The sequence below is a fragment of the Protomyctophum parallelum genome, assembly GCF_964188405.1.
Source record: "Protomyctophum parallelum genome assembly, chromosome: 1".
Taxonomy (NCBI): domain Eukaryota; kingdom Metazoa; phylum Chordata; class Actinopteri; order Myctophiformes; family Myctophidae; genus Protomyctophum; species Protomyctophum parallelum.
In genome coordinates this window covers 28,529,215-28,545,628 of record NC_139697.1, presented here as the reverse complement: position 1 = coordinate 28,545,628, position 16,414 = coordinate 28,529,215, and the positions used below count along the sequence as shown (strand labels likewise).

The window sequence follows — 16,414 nt, the reverse complement described above, 5'->3', positions numbered from 1 at the left end:
CTGGCCTAGAATAATAACAAGGCTAGATTTTCCTCCTATGACTGATGTATTTTAAAGAATGATACAAAAAAGAAAAATCCATATTGAGACACTTAAGATTCTTATTTTCTTATTATTCTTATTCAATTATCTAATCATCAAATTCACCCTAGTCATCCTCTCTTATCTTTCACTTACCCCTTTAAAGTGTCAAGATTCACAGGCATGTAAATAAAGACGGAAACAAAATGGAGACATATTGAATATCAATATTTTACCTATAAATAGCATGATAACATTTTAATGTCATTTCCCCCGGCTTCAGAGTGTACAGAGGGAGTGGGAGGATAGCAAATGAAATTGAGATTCTGTCTGATGCTGCAGCCAGTGTAGTGTGACTAGTGTTTAAATACACTGGCTTTATGCATTAAAAGTACTGGAAACACTTCAATGATCGTGGACAACCAAGGCTTCGAGATGAAGAGGCTTTACAGGCATAAGCAGAAAATAGACCTTGGGCTCGCTTATCCCTTATATCCCTAAACGTATTTGTCATTTTTTACTATTTTGAAAAACATTTTAAAATAGTTCAACTAGCCGATCTACATCGAGACATTGTGAGCTTGTAGATCGGCTATTTGAACTATTTTAAAAGGTTTTTTTAAATAGTAAGAAATGGCAAAATAGTTTAGGGATAACGGTTAAGGGGTGGCGCAAGATATAGCCCCTTGTTTGAAAAAAGTTTTAAATGGCAACTTCGAAGACTTCAAGTTCAGACACAGTACCCTATAGTACTAGGATGCATTGGGAAGTGTTATTGCGACTGTAGGTCGCATTTACTTTGAAAACCGGCATTTAGTTTATTTAATTCAGAAGTCTATGACAGATTGTCTAAAGCATTCAGTCACTGACTGGTTCAGACTAGGGCTGCAACTAACGATTATTTTCATAATCGATTCATCTGCCGATTATTTAAACGATTAATCGGATTATGACACTTATTTAGTTATGATTAGGCTGCTATTCAAATAAAAGACAAACAAAATTAAAATGAATTAAAGCATGAATTAAAGGTGTCTTTAGGCTTATTCTGACTGCATACATTTGATTAAAGAATAGCTACACATGTGTCAGTCTAGAAGGAACAGTACTCTTCTGAACTCAAATACATAGGTCATTTAAAAATAAATATTGTTCTTGTTCTTGATATTATAATCGTTATGTGTCATATTTTGCTTTGCAGTCGCTACTGTGCAACTATCATCAGATTGTAAGGGAAGAGAGATGGCTCACTTCTCTTTTACTTTACTTACACTTAACACTGGAAAAACTATGGTTAAGTGCATGGAAATCACCTATGATAAATTGTAAAATAGTGATTAGTTGCCGATTCGATTAATCGATTACTAATTTAGTTGACAACTAATTGAATAATCGATTTGATTACGATGAATCGATGAATCGTTGCAGCCCTAGTTCAGACACATGTCTCCATTTTGTTTGTATGACTGGTTCAGACACATGTCTCCATTTTGTTTGTATGCCTGGCCTGCATTGTCGACAATCTGCTCAGCTGCCTGGAAGATTTCAAGGTGCTATCTATTTCACCTGTTTCATAAATGACCCATTTTATTTGTTTGGAGTTTTCTATCTCTGTGATGGATGACTCACTGGGCTTTGACTCAGTTATACCCCCCTCTCTACTCACCTGTTCTGTCCTTCGTGCCTCTTTCACTCAACCCATTTAGACCTGAGGACGCATCTGTGTCACCTTATTAGCTTTTAATAACTTTAACCATTATTTTTAAACTGTAGTTGTTGAAAAATAGCAGATCTACAAGCTCATAGCGTGGCACCGAGTGCCAAACTACTAAAAAAATCGTGAAAATGTGGTGCAAATCTTTGATTATTCTTTCATAGCAAAAGTGTTTAACTCAAATCTTTGCTTCTGGGGTCCCTGAAACAACATATTTTGAGACGTGGGTCCGGCGGCCAAATTCATATAATATTTGGGGTCCTTGACATGAAATAGTCTGAGAATCACTGACATAGAAATATAGGCTTTTCTGTTTTAGAAGACATTTTGTAGAATCTGGTCACAGGTCCTAGTGGGCTAATCCTCCATCTCTCTCACCTATAGGGTTCGTCGTCCTCTGGTGGTCGTACCCGGAGTTTCTCCCTCCTTCCACACCTTCCTCCGTCGTCCTCGCCCGGATCCCAGAGACACTCGGCTCACCCGGCGGCCGCGCCCAGCAACATCGTCACCATCACGCACCACAAGTCTCCCGCAGCTGGCCGGCGAGCCAAGAACCAGTACCCAGGAAGTCTCTTGGAGGTCAAAGAGGTGAGTGGTGGTGTTGGCTGATGAAGTCACGTATGTTCACTCTCCACCAAAAGGCACATTTTAAACGAGGTTTATTCTTTTACGATTGCTTATTATCTGTTGCTATTGAGGTCATCTTGTTATTCTGTTGTTGTATTTAATGTTATAGATTACCTGTAATTATGTATTTTCATGTATTTAATCTTGTAGAATGTATTGTAATTATGTATTTATGTATTTTTGTATGCATTTTATATTGAGGAAGATTAGCGGTCGCCCCGGCGTCAGCTAATGGGGATCCAATTATTTTGAGCGGTGCACAAATAGGCCATGTATGGCCTACTTATGCACAAGCAGAGTGCGCCATGAGGTGCGCTCACCACTGCTGGTACGACTGCTGCTCTGAGTCCTAAAGCTCTTTGCTGCTGTCTGGGTACGATTGCTGCTCTGAGTCATAGAGCTCTCTGCTATTCTAAATCCTTTAGATATACACATAATGTATATATGTAGCCTATGTACTGTATAGTATGTATGTGGGTGTCCTCCAGTATGTGACATGTACTTGTGTGGGTGCAGCAGATCAACTCATCAAAGGCGTCACTCACTTCACACTGGGGTGTGATTTTTGAGCAGTGCCAACCGCTCCAACGTGTGTCTTTGTGTGTATGTATGTCTGTCCCCCTGTGACGTCATGTGGCACATCATCATCATGATAAAAGGCACCACTCACTTCACACAAGTGTGATTTTTCGCTAGCCCCTCCAATGCATAGCTTTCCGAAGTTACGTCATGTGGCAGCCAAGTCTATGGACTTTTAAACATTGAAGGCCATTGACAATGAATGGCCAGTTTTGAGTGTTTGTGTAAACACATTACACAAACATTGTGTGAATTGTAAACACAAACATTGAAGACGAAGGTGAGGACACATGTGATTGGCCGGAATGAGATGATGTATGGTGATAAGAGCGCCCCTCACTATTTGTCACATGACGCACGTGGGGGCGCACACAAAGATGGATTTGATGAGTAATCGTCAATAAAGAATGTTAACCACTGACATGCCCAAAATAGTGATGTCCAGGGACAATGTGGCTTAACTGGAACCAGTGGAACCTGTGATAATCTCTACGTACCTGTGATAATCTCTATGTACCCCGGATGAATGGCTGGATGTCGGAGTCACTCTCAGACTCTTGCCATGGGGCTTGCATTGCATTTTCCATGGCCTTTGTACTCAGTGTTTGCCTATAGTGTCAGGTGGGTCGCTGGTGCAGTGAGTTCAGCAAATATTCCTGGCCTGCTGTACACTGCAGTACATTCAATGTCTCTCAGTAACTTCAGCTTGGTTAGCATTTTCCTGTATATACTGTAGTCTCTAATCTATCTATAGTAGAGTACAGCATGGCAGAGCAGATCTGGCAGAGGATGTATTATTTATGTATCCTCTGATATACCTGACTGTGTGAGATAAACTGATAGGCTACTGTACAAACGCAACAACTACCGATTGCCAAGAACATAAACTGTACCCTGGGTGACTCTAAAAACTCTAATTGATGAAGGAGACACGACAGCTATACTGTACCTTTTTGAATCACTTTACTTACAGTAGACTGTAACTGTATATCCCGGTTTTCTGAAGGTGGCATACATACATTCTGGTGTCCGGTTCAGTTTCCCCATAGCTTTGCTTGATTGGTGAGGCAGCAGATTTAACCTGGGAACATGTATGACTGTTTAGTGTTTACTGTTGAAAACTGGTGCTGCTGCACCAATAAGGATTATTGGAGCTACATGAAATTGAATTGGAAACCCTCAGGAAAAGACTACAGTTATGCACAGAACCTATTTGATTACTATTTTGATTGATTGATTGATTGATTGATTGATTGATTGATTGAATACTCTATTAACAGTTTGCAGAAAAAAACACATTAATGTATAGTTCAATACAAGGCCTGCTAAGAGGATTTAAAACCCAAGAAAGCCGGTGGCTTGTTTCCATCGGGGTCCTTCATATTCAATTCATCAGAACTACGACTGAGGAGTGCATGGATGGAGTGAGGCCTGTTTATGTGTATGGTTTCTCTGCCTTAACCGTGAGACATTTAAAACCCCTCCTTTCTGAATTCCCCACTTGTCAGTCAAGTCAGACTGACGGATATTAATTCTCTTCACTTACTGAACCTGTCAGTTCAGATTAGCACAAAGTCCTCATCTACTAGCCTACATGTTCATACACCAATGTAGCCATTCACTGATGCCCCCCCCCCCCCTTAACTAATTGCCTGTCAGAAGTTTACTTCTAATGATTAACTGAAAAAGATTAGATTAGATGTGATGCAGGGCTTGTGCGTGAATGACTGATTAAAGGCTTGATTGTATGCCTGCCATTCGTGCTGAAGGCAGGACGGCTTCCATATGATTATAATCATTCTGTTTAGTCATGGATTTGTTTGGAATATTGTCAATGAACTATGTAGATAAGACGAATAATTATTTTGCTGGTGCAAAGACTTTCAGAGGTGATGATGACCAAGCTTATTGTGGCGGGGAAGAGACAGAATGAAAGGGAGAAAACTTGCTTTGCAAGTATTGCAATACAGTAGGCCTATGTACTCACTGCAGAGAAGACAACATTGTAATGTTAAAGAAAATGTTGTATGCAGGTTATTATAATTGCAAGGCCAGTTTTTTCTGCAAACAAATTTGCTAATTTCCAAACATTTTTTGAGAAGTAAAGCGTTTGAGGAGTAGAGTGCTTTGGGTTTTGGGGTGAGCAGATAAATAGTGATAGCAGACTCAGGAAATGCCTCTAATATACTGAATAAGCTCTACAGATCCAAATGAATGAAATGGTTTCTCCATCCTAGAAAACCACCGGTTGGTTCAGTACTGACCTTGGCTCTGTTGCTAAAGGGCACAGCAGTCAGAAGGAATCCTTTCTCCTATTTCTACCTGACACTGGCTGTTCTCATGCACACAGCACTGCAACAACGCCGGCTCTTGTTCAGGGGGCTGTGTTTGGGACAAAGCAGCTTTGTATGCACTATGCATTCCACCAAACAGCATTTCAATAGGGCACTGGCGAATAGGTTGCAGCTAAGCTAATAACCTATCATGTAATCAGACCCCCACAATGGGATCATCAGTGTTGATTTTGGCAGAATTATTTTCTTTTAGTTTTTGTCACATTTTAGTCACCTGGAATGTTGTAGTGTTAGTCTAGTTTTAGTCGACTAAATATCCCAAGGTTTTAGTCGACTAGATCTACAGTTGATTTAGTCGACTAAAATGTATTGTGGCGGGCCTTGATGCCGTCGTTATGGCTGATTTTACACTTGCTGAAAATAGCCGATCTACAAGCTCACAATGCATGCAACCAAGTGTAAAATGACTTGTCTTTTACTTATACTTGTCCTGCACTAGTCCCTTCCTAACATCTAGTTTTTATTTGTTGATGAAATTGTCAATATATTTAGACTTAGTTTTAGTCTTCATAGTTTTCATTTCGTTTCCATTTAGTTTTCATCAGTGAAAAAAGGTAGTCGACAAATATTTTTTGTCATAGCATTAGTCGGCGAAATCAACACTGAGTACCATGAATCAACCCAAGAACTGGCACTGCAGAGCGCGATACTGAGAAAACAAGCTATCACATTGATTGTCATACTTCCCCAGTAGATTTTCTTTATTTAGATTTAGATTATAGAGAGTTATCCATGTAGGGCTGTTCAATTATGTTCTTCACAATTATTCACACTGTTACTTTTTGGATTAATCCAATAATTCAGAATCATATGCGTAATCTGAAGACTCACCTCTTCAGACTCCACCCATTACCCCCTAGCCCTGACGACCTTGCAGGCTTATACAAAGGTTCTAAATCTAATGTAATTTACCGGTAGGTAGCATGTTATTATTGACAACTTCATTTGTTGAGCTGGCATCCCATAGTTTTTATCAATGTACAGATTATATATGTCCTTAATATATTATACTGTTTAGACTGATGATAGGGTCTTGATTTACCTATGATCCTAGATTACTCTGGGTCAGAACTCCCCTGCCGTGCCTGTGCCTTGTCATGCTAAGAATAACTTGATGAGCAAGCCTCAGACAGAGAGAGGACAAACCAGAGCGTAGTGGGCGAGGAGAAACATTTCTCACCTTCAGGAGCAGAAAGCCAGTTTTCCTGGAACGAAACCCAGGTCAATTAGTGTAAATATTGCGCAGATGGTGTGGTCATTAAGCAAAACAAACAATTATTTGCTTCTCTCTTTTTCCAAGCAATTTCTCTACAGATGGACTCCCGAAGTGGAGCATACAAGGTCCCCTTTGAAGTGTGATTCATTTTTCCATTGCTTTCATGTTGTTCTAACTCTGCCTCTGTCAGATCTAATGACGGAGTGTTCTGTTGTGCGACCCGACCCCACACATCATCTGCACTCTGTTTTCCTCTTTGTACTTCTCTCTCTCTACCCTTCCCCTTTTCCACCTGTTGTGGGTTGGTTTAGTGTCTGGCTACCACACCACGTTCATCATGAGTCATAAAGTCCATAAAACATGGCTGGCTGATGCTGGAATGGGGCCAGCTGAGTGTATTTGATTCTGCCTGGAGGCTGAGTTAAGTGCTGCCGTACTTACTGGAACAGCATGTTCGGACGTCGCCGTGTGTAGCTCATGGGAGGATTTATGACAGAGATGTTCGTATTGCACATCCCTTGATTAAATTACAAATGTTAGTATCATGACGTTACAGACTTCAAAGACCGTTGCCTTTGAATAGTTTATTTTGGTGCAACATAATTCAGCTGGAAACCTCACCGAGGAACAGAACTCGTCTTATTGTTTGGGCTTTTTCATTCTTTCTCTCTCCTTTCCTTTGTCTCTGGTTTAGTCCATATGACAATTCCGCTTCTTTTCACCTGGCAGTGAGGAGCACCACCAGGAGGGCGAACATGCTGTTCCTCACCCTTGCTGAAGTGAGCAGGTGGCCTGACTATCGTCCTCCCTGCCCCGACTTACCGCCCATGAACACAGCCAATTATTGGCTGTGTTCAGGGCTGGTAAGTCGAGTATTGTGTTCACTGGATTCTTCTCCAAGGTGGTGGGCAGGCAGTGATGGAAGATGTACTCGCATGTTTTACTTAAGTGAAAATATCAATACTGCAATGTAGAAGTTCCATATTCAAAATATACTTGACTAAAAGTAGAAAAGTATTTGCATCAAAATATTAAAGTACCAAAAGTGAAAGTACCCACAGACTGGTGAAATGGTTAATTTGGGAATTTTATTTTGAAGTTTCAGCCTGAAACGGCAGGCTCTGAGTTTCTGAACCAACCAGAGCATCGCATCCCTTCAGCACGACCACGCACGCCGCATGGACTTTGTTTGTTTAAAGGCAGACAGTCGGCCAGCTCTACAGTATCTAGCGCAATGTGGCTTATTTCTAACCTAGAATGTTTTCAAATATACATATTTTAGCGTGATGATTACGTTTAAAATGAGTTGATACTGTCTGGATGTCATCTTGAATGAGACTAAAAACGGAGTAGTTCTGTAATCAAAACCACCTGTGTTTGGACGGACGCGCAGCAATGGGATAATACATGTACATACAATAATACATAATAATACATGTGAATGAAATCAAGCTTCATTTTTATTCATGTGAGCCTCGATCTACATGTCATCACGCATCACGTTTTCGTTCAAAGGAAGTAGTTCAAATTAGATTTTTATGGACTTTTGATATAAAATTACACAAACATGGACATTTTCACTAGGTCTTTAAAAGCTTATAGATCTGCTATTTTTCAAATATCCAATAGATACGGCTGAAGTGGTAAAATGTACATATTTGTTACAGTCAAGATATAGGCTATTAGGCTACTACCGTAGGCCTAGAGTAAATTGCCATTGATTTATTGTCACTCAAAAAGTAAATGGTAAAATAGTGCAAATAGGGCTGTAGAATATTCAAGTTAGACTTTTCTCAGCATCTGGCATCCCTCATGTGGGCAGGAGCTTGTTCCCTGTCTGTTGGTCTTTGGTCCTGCATTTGACTGACGTCACAGAAGAGTAATATCTATCCAGTCATGACCCAGAAGGTTGCACTCCATGGTTTACCTTGATCTTTGCCTGTCAATCCATGAAAAGGTGCATTTAGCTGAGCTAACGTGAACGCTTTTGTGTGTGTGTGTGTGAGTGTGTGTGTGTGTGTGTGCATGTGTGCGTGCGCGTGCGTGCGCGCGTGCATGCATGCGCGCGTGCGTGTGCAGCTGTGGCTCAGGAGGTAGAGCAGGTCGTCCAATGATCCCTGGGTCGGTGGTTCAAATCCCGGCTCCTCCTGTCCACTGCCTCCAATGAGTCTGTCAGTGTGAGCTTGCCACCATTGGTGTGTGAATGTAGTAAGTGAGGATGCTGTTCGCCGCTTCACCTCCCAATGTATGAATGAATGAACCATTGTAAACCGCTTTGAGCACTTGGAAAAGCGCTATAAAAATGCAATTCATTATTTATTTATGTTGCTGGCTCAGGCACCCTAGCTAAATCATTAGAGCATGCCCTGGGCTACATCTGGGCAAGATTTGGCACTTTTACACAAATTAGCGCAACATTTCCCTAAGCTCCTCAACTAAAGTACCAATGACTCTAAATCCATATTGTATTGCATTTAATTATAACATGATTAAAGTTATTAATTTTTGTTTGTAAACCATGCACTGGGCGGGCGCCGGGCACTGTACAATATTTTAGTTTTTATTTGTTGACGAAATTGTCAATATATTTAGTCTTTTAGTCATCATAGCTTAGTTTTCATTTAGTTTCCATTTAGTGAAAAAGTCGACGAGCATTTTCTGTCATCATACTATAATTCAGTCAATGTCTGAATGAATGAATGTCTGTCTGAATGAATGTCAGAAACACCGGCGTATCTCCCCTTTGCCTGCACCAATCGCTCCCAGTTTTCACACAGGCATGGACCATAATTATATGGAGGTCTTAACGGAGCCATTTGTTCAATAACATTAATAATTAATTTATTAGTGAATAAAAACTAGTTTATTTGTCCGTGGTCTATCTCCGACCGAGCCACACTATTAGCACACATCTCTCCATGGCAAAAAAAATCTGCACGCTCCCAGAATCCAGCTAGGCTACATTTTACCGACGCAACTGTCATATTTACTGTACAGATATTGTTTTTACATCACCACAAGATCCCACGGGCAAAGTTGCTGTGACGTCATAATCGTCACACTTCTCCACCAGCACAGAGGCCAGCCATCCACACCGTTTGCACACATCTCACCATGCACAGCAGCAACAGCTAGCCTGTCCACACATCAACCTTGAACCACTACTTTGCATTCATATTCATGTCATATTTACAGTACTACGGCCTTCACAGTGACCGGGATCCCCCTTTGCACAGACAGGCGTTTGACGATTAAAACCACACACGGGTAAAAACAGCGCAGGCACCATTGTGGCAGACAGGCAGCTGTTACACACGGCGCATAGCCTACTAAGGTTATTTAACCACTTTGCAATGCAATGTTTGAACGTCACTTCATATTATAACTTCAAACCAAACGCGGGTGACACGCCTGGTCACTGACGCCGCGCGTCGCGCAGTTACAGATCTCATCTTTCCTGCACCTAATGTGAAACATTGAACAGCACAGCCACGATCACAACGGAATGATTATCTATCGGGGTGGCTCTGTTGGATCAGAACATATCAATAATTTAAGCCACCACTCGACGGAAGGGAAACACACATCCCGTAAAATACAATGATAAAATACATACAGACAAATGCAATGCCCTGCCCTGTCGACACCACTTGAGTACTCGGGAACGAAACATTCCTAAATCACAAAAAACGTCTCATTCTTATCCTGATTAGATAAAGCACAAAAGCCAACCTCCGACTTTAATACAGTACATTATATGTATCTCTATGGGCAGCAGACGGTCAGCTGAGCGGTTAGGGGGACCGTCTACAAAGTGCAACACCAAAAGTGAAAATATTCAATAGCTTAATTTCCATGCAGAATATTACCAACAAATATACATCACACATCAATGGTGTACTTATGATTGTACTACAGCATCTATTAGTGAATACATTTTTCCCATTGACTTGCATAGGAAAATCTACAACTATAACATTATGTCCTACAGTCCACTTGCCCCCCCCCCCCCCCCCCAAACCTCCAACCAGATCAACACCAGACCGAACTGCTGGAAAAGGGGCTTTCATTTGTTCCAACTCTGGACATCTACAAACAACAAACCAACAGGTTAAAGAAAGACCTTTCCCAGTATCACCGCAGACTGAAACTAGCCACACACTTTGGAAGGGACCAGGGAAGAGAAATACAACCATTTCGACCAGGTTCAAACTGGGAACCTGCCGAGACAGTACTCCCTACCAGCCTTAAACAACTAATCAAGAAGGACATGAATACGGTAAAACACATACCAGGACACATTAAGGAAAAAGATAATCTCACAATAGAACAAACCAGGGCACTTAGGGAACTAATCAACCACAAACAAATCGTAATCAAGCCAGCAGACAAAGGCTCCTGCATAGTAATTATGGACAGACACCAATACCTGTTAGAAGGTGAGAGACAACTCAACAATCAGGATCATTATAGGCAATTAGACCAACCAATTTACATAGAGACAGCGAAAAAAGCCCAAGCCATTGTTAACAAACTGAGGGAAAAAAAACACATAAATGCCAAACAACATCAATATTTAATAGGACAGGACAGCCCTCGAGCTAGGATATTTTATCTTTTACCAAAAATACACAAAAGCCCGGATTCATGGACAATACCATATGAAATTCCACCCGGTAGACCTATTGTGTCGGACTGTGGCAGTGAGACTTATCAGACAGCCGAGTTTATTGAATATTTCCTAAACCCACTGTCGATAAAACACCCCAGTTTTATAAAAGATTTTGTGGACAAAATTAAAGCTATTCTAGTAGGAAAGGAGGCCTTGTTGTTTTCGATAGATATAGACAGCCTCTACACAAACATTGAGACAGAAGCAGGCCTACTAGCAGTTAAAGAAGTCTTTAATAAGTACCCAGACACAAATCGACCAGAGGAGGAATTACTCCAATTACTAGATTTAAATCTAACCCAGAATGATTTTTCCTTTAACAACAAATTTTATTTACAAATCAAAGGGACGGCCATGGGAAAGCGATTTGCACCATCTTATGCAAACATTTACATGAGCATATGGGAGCAGACAGCACTAGAAAAATGCAGACTTAAACCAACACATTATTATAGGTTTCTGGATGATATTTTTGGAATATGGGAACATAGCAAGGAAGAATTCCAGGAATTTATTGATGTTCTCAATAGCCATCATAGATCCATAACGATAACATTTGTGACACACACTGAAAGGATTGACTTTCTTGATGTAACAATCTTCAAGGGCCCAAACTTTAACACAAATGGGAAACTAGACTTAAAAGTATTCTTTAAAGAAACAGACACCCACGCCCTATTACACAAAACGTCATTCCACCCGACACACTCTTACACAGGGATAGTCAAATCACAACTACTAAGATTCCATAGGATTTGCACGCAAATAAGTGATTTCAAAATAGCTTGTAAAACGCTATTTAAGGCACTCAGACTAAGGGGATACACTAGGACATTCCTCCGGAAAGCTCAAAGTACCTTCTTAGAAGTAAGAGTGCGAGATCCAGGCCCTAAATTGGCCCTGATAACCAGTTATTCAACACAGAGCACACTAGCCAACAACAGAATAAAAAGGAATTTTGAGAACCGAACGGATGATCTTCTAAAAGATTATAAAATTATATCGGCATACAGAAAAAACAAAAACCTTAAAGATTATCTAGTACACAGCAAGCTAAAAGAAATCAACACACCAGCACGCGAGTGACCAGAATACTTCAAACCCAAACAATTAGTCAAAAATAGAACTACAAAACGCGTGTTAGAGATTAAACAACGAATAACAACCAGAACCAGCAACTGCATTTACTTAATCACATGTAACAAATGTGGTTTACAATATGTCGGAGAAACGGGTAAAACAATAGGTACAAGGCTGGGACAACACAGATACAATATTAACAATGGAAAATAGACAACCACAAGGTTTGTGCAACATTTCATGGCTCATGGCATTGAAGCTCTAAAATGCGCTGGACTTCAACACAATCCCAACTGGACAGTAGGACAAAGACGTTTTAATGAAAAACAGTGGATTAAGAACCTCAACACGGATTTTCCTGGAGGCTTAAACATGCCTAAAATCAGATCTTGAACACAACAAAACCTAAACGCAGGATTAAACTGGAGAAATCTAAAAATGATTGGATCAGACTTCCTTCAGATACATGGCGAATGCATTTATTCCTTGCATTGTGCCTAAACATGTTGCGACTTGCGGTCGCAACATGTTTAGGCACAGTGCACTGAAGTTTTTTAATTCCCCCCCTCAGGAGTGTAGGCTCATAACGGGGAAGAAGTTATAAGAGTGCGGGTGCCCCGTAGGCTTTTGTTTTCATTTGCTCGGTTCACCAGCAGCCCTTAGGGTTATCGGTTAGGGTTAGGGTAGCCGTTAGGGTTATCGGTTGGCCACCAGCAACATTATCTATCCATCCATCCATCCATCCATCCATCCATCCATCCATCCATATTAGCCTATACTTTTGTGCCTATAACCCAACTTCCCAAGATCATCTGTAAACTATTCCCTGCCTATCAGTAATGTGATCTATTACATCACATTACCCACACTGAATATCATTTGCTGTTCATATATTCAGAACGGGTAAGGACTAGTAGTATTAGTCGACCAAATCAACATGCAGCAGCTGCTTGTGGCTGCTACTGTATTGTGCACATCAAACGCAAAATACAATGTAAAAATATAATGACCAGAGAAGGGCATTACTCTGAGTCTGAGCCGACTGACGGGATATCAAGGAGATCACATTTCACTGACTGATGCAATAAAACCTGTTGTTTACAAATCATAACATCCAAACATCTGATCACAGCAGCTGCTGTTGTAATCTTGTCAAGGTTTATCTGATCCAGTGTCTGTAGTCTGTTCATCCGTGGTACATGAAATGACTGAACGAACATGGTCAGCAGTAGCACCACAAATGGTGATCAATGGAAGATAGTCACTGTAGAAATGAGTCACTGCCGGCCCGGGCCGGCCTAGCGGTCCGCAGCCATAGGCTCAATATGTCCGTTTGTCACCTCCCCCTTCACATTCAATAGATCCCATGATCTTTTGTGGCCAGATGTAATTTCTTGGGTTCTTAGTAGGACTATAGTAAATAATAATAAAAATAAATCGCCATAATTGTTTTGCGTGCCTAAATAGGGACATGTGAGCTCATGTGGTTAAATACTGTACTGTAGTAGTCGATCTGTGAGTAGGTCCCGCTCCCATTTATCCATGCATTCAATTATCCATCCGTCCGAGTGTTGATTTTGACAGGAAATTTAGATTTTTGTTTTAGTCATATGTTATATAATAGTTTTCATTTAGTTTTTGTCACATTTTTGTCACCTGGAATGTTTTAGTGTTAGTCTAGTTTTAGTCAACCAAATCTACAGTTGATTTAGTCGACTAAATGTATTTTGGCGGGCTTTGTTGCCGTCGTAATGGCTGAAAATAGCAGATCTACAAGCTCACAACGTGTCGTGCTGCGATGCATTGTGAGCTTGTAGATCTGTTATTTTCAGCATGCAATCAAAGTGTAAAAAGACTAATACTGGATCTCTTGTCCACTAGGACCCCAGGAAGATTAGCTGCTGCTATGCACCAGCTAATGGGGATCCTAATAAAACTCTAGTCCCTTCCTAACATTTTAGTCTACTAGTTTTTATTTGTTGACTAAATTGTCAATATATTAAGTCTTAGTTTTAGTCATCATAGCATCATCAGTAAAAAAAGGTAGATGTTGTCATAGTATTAGTCGACGAAATCAACGCTGAATCCAATTATCCATCCGTCCACAATCTAACCATCCAGGAAGTGTGGTGGAGTGGGACACGTCTCTCCCATCCAGCTGCCTCGTATCTGATGTGAACCCGTCAAATGAGACCTCTCGGTCTCTCGGTGAGTCATACCCGGGCCGTGGCTGTGTGAGACCTCTGAGGTCTCAAGCTATTTCTGGACATCTCAACTGGGGCTGTTTACCCCTGTGACTGATGAGAGAAGAGTGGACATTTCATCCTTTCATGTTTCAGCGCCCTTAGCCCTCATCGGATTACTGTGAAAGTTTGATGGTTATCTTGCTGTGGTGTTGGTCGAGTCGCAGTATGAATATAAGAAGAAATTGTTGTCAGTTGTCTGCCTGTTTTGCTGACATTGTATTTGTTTGTTAATGTGTTGTTTGGTTATCGTCATTTATTTATTGTATTGTTACCAAAAAAATGTGTTTGATGTTGTCATTATCTGTATGTGTGTGTGGCGTGCTGTCAATTGTGTTAGTATGTGTGTTGTTGTCCTTGTGTCCTTGTGCTTGTTTGTACAGTGTGGTAATTGTGTGTGTATTTTTGTCATTGTGTTTATGTCTATTTAGTAGTATTTACCTTTTAGTAAAATAACAGATTTTGGGAAAAAAGGTCACAGTCAAAATGACATAATGAGCCATATGTCGGGAATGAACGGATTTAGACTTAGAGAGATGATGTTTGATGCGTTGTATTCCTCGTACAAATTGTGTTGATCTGAAGATCTGATCCACTGATTTTGCAACCCATTTTTTCACCCATTGTCAATTATCTAATTAATGTAATCCTGGGCGCTACACTTCCTCTGCCAACCTGGGGGGGCATCGGACTGACCTCATGCTTCTTTCTGTGCATGAGGAGTCCAAGCTGCTTCTTTTCACCTGACAGGGGGGAGTTTTCCCGGCCGGACGTAGCACGTGGAAGGAACACGTTATTCCGACCAGTCCACTGGCAATTTTCCAATCTTTATTCATCCATTATTGGATCTGGTCTTCTTCTCCCTGTCCTTCTGCTTTCAGAGTTTCCTCTTTGACCTTCTTTCATTAGTACTCTGCCCTGACTGAGAGCGCGGAACCCGTTTGTGTCTCGTTCGCATTGGGGAAGGGAGGCGATTTACTGTCATCGTGAAACAGACGAGCTATGAGGGATTCTCACAAGCAGGGCAGACATAGACGGGTGCTCCGCTTTAAAACCCATTTTGACCTGAGATCAGATTCTAAAAATGACTTCTACATCCCGACAGTTTTCTGAAAAGGCTATGTTTCTATGTCAGTCGTTCTTCGATTTTTCAAAAATAGCAGACCTACAAGCTCGTAGTGCGCCACTCGGTGGCGCGCTATGAGCTTGTAGATCTGCAATTGTTCAATATCTAAAGCATAACATAATCCAAAAGGGGTTCCCGCCCAAAATGGGTTAACTAACACTTTGGCAAAAAGCATCACAGGTAGACCACTTTGTTTGTTATGCTGATGCTTTCCTAGTTCAAATAGGTTACAAGTTCAATGTTTCATAAAAAACCGGAAAGCTTTTAGTGTAATTAGCCTGGCAGAGTCATATTATAGGGCCAGCAGCTTTTATTTTCTGTTATTATATTATACATAGTTTTCATTGTTTTCTCTGTGTGCTTTTGTACATGCCTTGTTCTTTAGCTACATAGAAGTGTCTATTTGTATGTCTCTAAATGTTTTGATGAATTGAACAATGTGGACCCTGTTGTAAACAAGTGTAATGCTTAATTGGGTCGTCCACTCACAGTTAACAGTCTTTGTATTGAGTTTGTGCTTAAAATGTAAATTCTACAAACTGTTAATAAATATTTCAATCAATCAATCAAATTGGGGTTGGCTCTGTATTGTGTACCTTGTGTGCATCACCATTTTTATAGTAGCAGAGACGCCTCTAAAATTAGTATAGCAGTACAACTCATTAGTATAGCACAGGGGTCGGCAACCCAAGATGTTGAATGAGCCATTTTCGACTAAAAGAATTAATTCAAAATCTATCTGGAGCCGCAAAAAAATGTAAGCCTTAAAATGCTTATATAAT

At 40.6% G+C, this 16,414-nt stretch overlaps 1 protein-coding gene across 3 annotated transcripts in view; it reads left to right on the top strand.

Moving 5' to 3' along the window:
• osbpl10a (oxysterol binding protein-like 10a) overlaps positions 1 to 16,414 on the top strand; it is a 106,675-nt gene that overhangs the window by 39,626 nt on the left and 50,635 nt on the right. For all 3 annotated transcript variants that reach the window (XM_083779837.1, XM_083779836.1, XM_083779838.1), the window contains exon 5: positions 2,120 to 2,323. In XM_083779837.1, coding sequence (XP_083635963.1) covers positions 2,120 to 2,323 — 204 coding nt within the window. The remainder of the gene's footprint in view (positions 1 to 2,119; positions 2,324 to 16,414) is intronic.